Source organism: Nuphar pumila, chromosome 10 (genome assembly GCF_984573655.1).
Source record: "Nuphar pumila chromosome 10, dmNupPumi1.hap1.1, whole genome shotgun sequence".
Taxonomy (NCBI): domain Eukaryota; kingdom Viridiplantae; phylum Streptophyta; class Magnoliopsida; order Nymphaeales; family Nymphaeaceae; genus Nuphar; species Nuphar pumila.
In genome coordinates, this window is record NC_143258.1 from 99,672,450 (window position 1) to 99,678,499 (window position 6,050).

The 6,050-nt window shown below is 39.4% G+C and overlaps 1 protein-coding gene across 1 annotated transcript; it reads left to right on the forward strand.

Moving 5' to 3' along the window:
• Positions 1 to 881: 881 nt before the first annotated feature.
• On the forward strand, positions 882 to 1,585 carry LOC149827555 (brassinosteroid-responsive RING protein 1-like). The gene has a single exon (XM_090018163.1). The coding sequence runs from the start codon at positions 941 to 943 to the stop codon at positions 1,478 to 1,480; it is 540 nt and encodes a 179-aa protein (XP_089874289.1). The 5' UTR covers positions 882 to 940; the 3' UTR covers positions 1,481 to 1,585.
• The last annotated feature ends 4,465 nt before the right edge of the window (positions 1,586 to 6,050 follow it).

Below are 6,050 nucleotides of genomic sequence, written 5' to 3' on the forward strand. Positions count from 1 at the left end.
TCTGCCCAACTCCATTATATTCTTTGCCCAAAAAACACACACACAGAGAAAGAGAGAGAGAGAGACGCTAATGCCCTTCTATGTCTGGCTTTCTTGGTCTTGAACCTGCAAGATGGTTGGGGGGGGGGGGGATTCAGTGTTTTGCTGCATCACCATCAGGGCCAACAGCCCATTACTTGCTTTTCCTTTTTCTTTTGTTCTTTAATTTCCTAGTTGGCTGTGACCCTGGAAGGCAAAGGGCTGCCTACCCCTTTGACTGACAACAGTAAAAGCCAACTTCGTTTGGGCGAGGGACCAATCAATCAGGTCCTCCCTCGCCTTTCATAAATTAAAGGTTAAACAATGAGAAGAGAGAGAGAGATTCTCTGGGTTCTTAAAATAAGGAGAGAGAAAAAGGAGAGGACAACACATGGGGGAGGGTTGGACAGGGCAGCTTTTTCGTGGGAGGGGAGGTGGAGTGGGGGGAGGGTTAGGTTTGTATCATTAACCTGTCGGTGGTGGGTCCACATCCCCACGTCAAAAGATTCCTTATCCCTTCCTCTGTAAGCATTGATTTTGGTGGGGGCGTGTCAGTCACTCATCCTCCAACAACAAAAAAAGAAAAGTAACACCCACCAAAGCCTAATCCAACCCCCCAAGAGACAAAAAAAGTGACGCCCACCCAAGACTTTTATCTTCTCAGCCTCTTTTCTTCTTTCTTTTACCATTTCTTTCTTTGCTTTTAACTCAGGGTTGGGATGATGAAGATCACCGGGACCTCTTGTTTCATGTCTACTTTTGCTTTTGATTAATTATTCTTTCTTTAAAGCTCCACTAACAACAATACAAAAAAGAAAAAGGCAGCCCCATTCTTTGGCCCATAAGAGCAGCAACACACCATCCTCCAATCTCCCCTTTTCCTCTCTCTTTCTCTCTCTCTCACACACACATTGGATACACCATGGGCTTCTCTGTTGAGTATTCTGGCGTTCTTGTCACTAAATTCTGTTACCATGCTGCTCTGTTGTGGGTTGCGGTCAGAGGTTTGTTCCTTTGGGCTCTTAGATCCATCGGTCTATCCGACTACCTTGTGGATGATGAGTTCAGGCAGTCGAGTTCTTCGTCGCCTTCGGTTTCAGTAGAGGCTATAAGAGAGAACCTTCAGGTGGTCACCTTCTCTTCTCTCGACGAAAGTGGCTTTAGCCGCGGCAGCAGCTGCAGCAGCAGTAGTAGTACCACATGTGCTGTGTGCTTAAACGAGTTCAGGAGGGAGGACAAGATCAGGGAGTTGAGGAACTGCTGCCACATCTTCCACAGGAAGTGCCTGGACAGATGGTTGGATCATGACCAGAAGACCTGCCCTCTTTGCAGAACGCCGTTGCTCTCGCCGGTCTGTGCCGTTTCCGGAGATTGTGATCGGAAGGAGCCGAGTTGGTGCGTGGAGCACCTGCTCTATCTCTTCGGGGACGATCTTCTCTTCGCTCCTCCTCCTTCCGGTTGAAACGAAATCCCTTCTTCCGTCCGTCCGTCCGTCTATTCTTTCCCGTCCGATCTAATCAAGAAGACGGGTGTAAATATTAAAAAATTATGGCATATTGATTTTGTAGGTCGTCCTGGGTACTGTGGTTGATACTTTGATGGGTGTAAAGATGGTAAAAGAAGACGGGGCTGGCGATTTGTTTGTCCAACGAGCTTTTTTTGGATTTATAACCGGAAGAAACAGCACCGGACACGAAGACCTCGTCGCACTGCCTCAGCCTGCCATACCTACGGTCGTCGGTCGTCCGGCAACGTAAAATCGAGGTTAGGACCTTTGTCTCGGGGCCTATGCTACGCGTTGGCTTGCGCAGACGGGTGACACCCATGAGAATCAAACCTTAACCTGCCTGTCTAGCAGCCAAGACCCCCACTCCCACTACGCCAACCCCCTTTGGTTCTCTTGTCCAACGAGCTTAAAAACATGAAATCGGTGGTGTACCATCCCTCTGTATTATGAGAAATTCAATTTTTTTATTTACACAGAGAAACCACCTTCAAGAACAGAGATTTAGCTGCATTGGCCTTACTTATGGTTGCTGTCCTGACAGCATAAAACTCCATGAGCTTACCTTGCGCAAGGGGTGACACCAATGAAATTTGAACCTAGACCACCTGCCTAGCGGCTAAGGTTCCATCTCACTACACCAAGCCCCATTTTGGGGCTGAGAAATTGATTTCAAATGCCTTTTTTGGTGCCTCTGTTTTCTACTATGATAAAAAACCTGATTATTGTGGATGTCTTTCCTCAAAAATGATCTCATGATTATTATTTTTTATGACGAAGAACCCTAGCCGAGAACTGGGTCACTTTATAAACCTGCCCCCTGAAAGGATCAAACTGCTATTATTGCGAGAATTTAAAAAAAAAAAACTTTGTGAAGCTAGAACAGTATAAGGTCATTTGAATCTGCTGCTAACAATTCATGATCATTGGGGATCCACTCATCCCTGGCATCCCCAGATGTCTAGACAGACCCCGCCAATCAAGATTGCAGCATTCATTTTGAGTAGAGCCTGCGTTCTGTTGCTATGGGGTTTAAGAAATGCTGCCATGCCATTGGGAGAACAAACATTAAGGGATCAGTAATCCCCGTTGAACCAAAATTGAATTCAATTAGTGGGGTATTTGGCGATGAAATTTATTTGAAAATTATGTACATGCCCACGATTATTACGAGCTTTAACTTGTTGACACAATTCTAGTAGACGGACGAATACAAGCCAAGCCACAAGTGACATGTCTCGTTTCTTAACCCTAGTTCTCATAACATAGGGTGGGTGGCCAAAAGATTTTTCCTTGCCATATATATATGAGTAATGCTACGGTGCACCCCGAGTAACTACTCCCACATATTGTATCTTCTCAATTAATCCTTATGGATGTACTCAACATAGTTTATTTGAAAGGAATCATGCTTTGGATCATGTTTTTTGGACATAAAAATAGGAATTTTTAAGTCATGAGATTTTGATACATTGTGAGCAGGTCTTAAAAAACATACAGGTATGCTATAATCACCTGATCCAAAACTTGTTTTCTACTAAATAATGCTTATATATTATATCTAGGTTTTGATCAACAAAAGCAGTTTAAGAAATTTAAAAAATCAAGCTTCTATTAGGTGGGAGTAGGCACTCCGGGCGCACCATATATATATATATATATATATATATATATATATATATATATATATATATATATATATATATATATATATATATATATATATATATATATATATATATAGAGAGAGAGAGAGAGAGAGAGAGAGAGAGTAATGGGTCGGTGCTAAACCCATTTGATGCTAAACCGCTTGCTAAATAGGTTTGTCGGGCTTTTTCATTTTATTTTAAAATTCTGACCATACAGATGTGATCTATGTACTTGACTTTATAGGTATCAGCTCCTGAAGAGTTTGATTCCAGCACATGGGTGGGTTTTTATAAAGTTCAAAAAATCAACAGTCCAAAATTTTTGTAAAATTTTTAGGCTCCAAACATCATTTTTTTTCATCAAAAACACATGATCCAGGTGTGGATTCTTAGTAAATAGACCATGCCCAACACATTTCTAGGGCTAGAACCGCATAAAAAGCACCAGAGAAGCCGAAAAACCCATTTAGCACGTGTTTAGCACGGACCCATTACTCTCTCTCTCTCTCTCTCTCTCTCTCTCTCTCTCTCTCTCTATATATATATATATATATATATATATATATATATATATATATATATATATATATATACAGAGACGAATGTATCCTTGGACGCCACAGCATCAGACAAGGTCGGAGCGTGTCAAAAATATTTGCCTCTGATCGCTTGTGTGTGTGTGTGTGTGTGTATATGAGTTCTTGGTACCATATCCATCATTTGTTTTTAAACCAGAAAGTTACCTTATCATATGATAGTTGAAGGAGATGTTTGCACAAACCTACTCCAGTATGTTTGCACAAACCTACTCTAGCGTGGTCCAGTATAGGATGAACTTAAATTATGATAAGGGAGTTGATTCCATGATGATAAGTTTAAAACTTTGCTTATTTTCATTTTTTCTAGAATGAGTCTACTAGTTCTTTTATTTTAGTTCAGTTTGTAACAGTGTTCTTAAACTGAAAATATAACCTATATAACCACCGAGGTGGCCCAGGTTTGAATCCCTCTGCCACATGGGGCTTAAGAGATATCTGGTAGGGGTCTGCCTAACCCCAGCTTGCCTTCCAAAAAAAAAAAGAAAATAGAACCTATAATCTAAAAAACGTTATAGGGTCTGATCAACAAAAAGAGTTTAAGAAATTTGAAAATCTAAAGCTTCTATTAGGTGGAAGTTGGTACTCCAGGAGCACCTTATCATTACCATGGGTTAAACTTTTGGATATACACACGTAAACTTCTTTTATGGTTAATTGAAAAAATCAAGGGTTTGCGTTCGTCAAAGGTTTCACTGCCACTAAATGTGTGCTACAAATAACAAAACTTGGGTGAGGTTTTTATTATCATGAAAACTGTAGGTGTGATTTGAGAAATAAAAAATATATATTGTTTTGAGGGTAAACCAGAAACTTTATCCTATTAACTCAACTTGAGTTAGTGATTACCCAAGTTAAATTGATGAAAATGCGTTCTAATTAACAGAATAAATTTTAGTTGCTTCTTTAAGAATATCTAAAACTCACTATTCTTTTTACTATGGTACAAACTTTAGGTGAGTGTTAAAAAGAGAAATTTAACCTATGTTTTTTCATGTGAAAGCCAGACACATCAGAGTAAGAAGTGGATGCGAGAAGCGATGTGTATGAAGCATGAAGTGAGAAGTAAAAATTTAATAAATACTTGGATGCATGAAGAGCGAAGCCTTTAGAAAGCATAAATAGAAGCAAGCAGCAATGAAAACAGGTAAAAATTTACATAAAAGGTAGTTGAAACTTGGTATTTCTACTTAGAATGAATCTTATGCATTTTTATCAAAATATTCATTGTCTATACATTTTTTGTGCATTAAAAACATAATTTTTTAAGAAAAGAAATTACAATTCTTTTAACATGAAAAGCATTTCTAATATCATGGAAGTTCATTTTCACACAAGAACAAGCAAGCTTTCCATATTTAACAAGTGCGATTCTCTGTAAGCTTTATAACACGTTTTTTTGGTCCATGAATGTTGGTCACAAGGTCAATCTTGTGACCAAAAACAAGGGTCTTAAGGGATGAGCATACCCAAGTGAGAGTCTCTATCACAACTTCCTTTTTATGTTGTAGTAAACTTCAGAAAGTGGTATGCTTATGATTTGCAAATACAAGATCTTGAGAAAATCCAAGAATCACATAGGGCATTGGAATCTTGGTATTAGAAGCAGCGGCTTTGAAAATTTTGTGGGAGCCATCTTAGAGGAAAGCAATCCAACAGATGGTGCTTGAGCGAGGATGAACGTCACCAGAGAGACCCTTGACCGATTACTGTCAGGCGTACCCTATTGATCCACACTCATTAACATAAAAGGGCCACATGACTTATTCAAAAACTTCACATTTTCTATTCATTGCTAAATGCTCGTTAAGGGTATGTTTGGTTAAGCACCATGATTCTCATTGGGCCCCATTTTTTCATGCAAATGAGAGAATGAATCTCTTTTTTACAGATTACCAAACATGTGATTTGAAATCTCATACAAATTAGAATGAATCTCATTTGCACAGCAAAACAAACATGTGATTCCAAATCACATGAGATGCAACCAAACATAACCTAACACGCACTACTGGTCTGCTTCATATTGTACGTTCCATTGATTCTTTCACGGTTTCACCTTTCTTTGGCTATTTGTTAATTCTGAAAACGATGCCTCTTCCCCCTCCATGTAGAGCAACACAGCAGTCACCACGCAGTCACCTCTCATTATTATCAAATAGATAATAGTTGCTTTTTCCCCCATTTCTGTACAAGGTAGATGTCTCCCGTAGTAATAACGCATATATATATATATATATATATATATATATATATAGAGAGAGAGAGAGAGAGAGAGAGAGA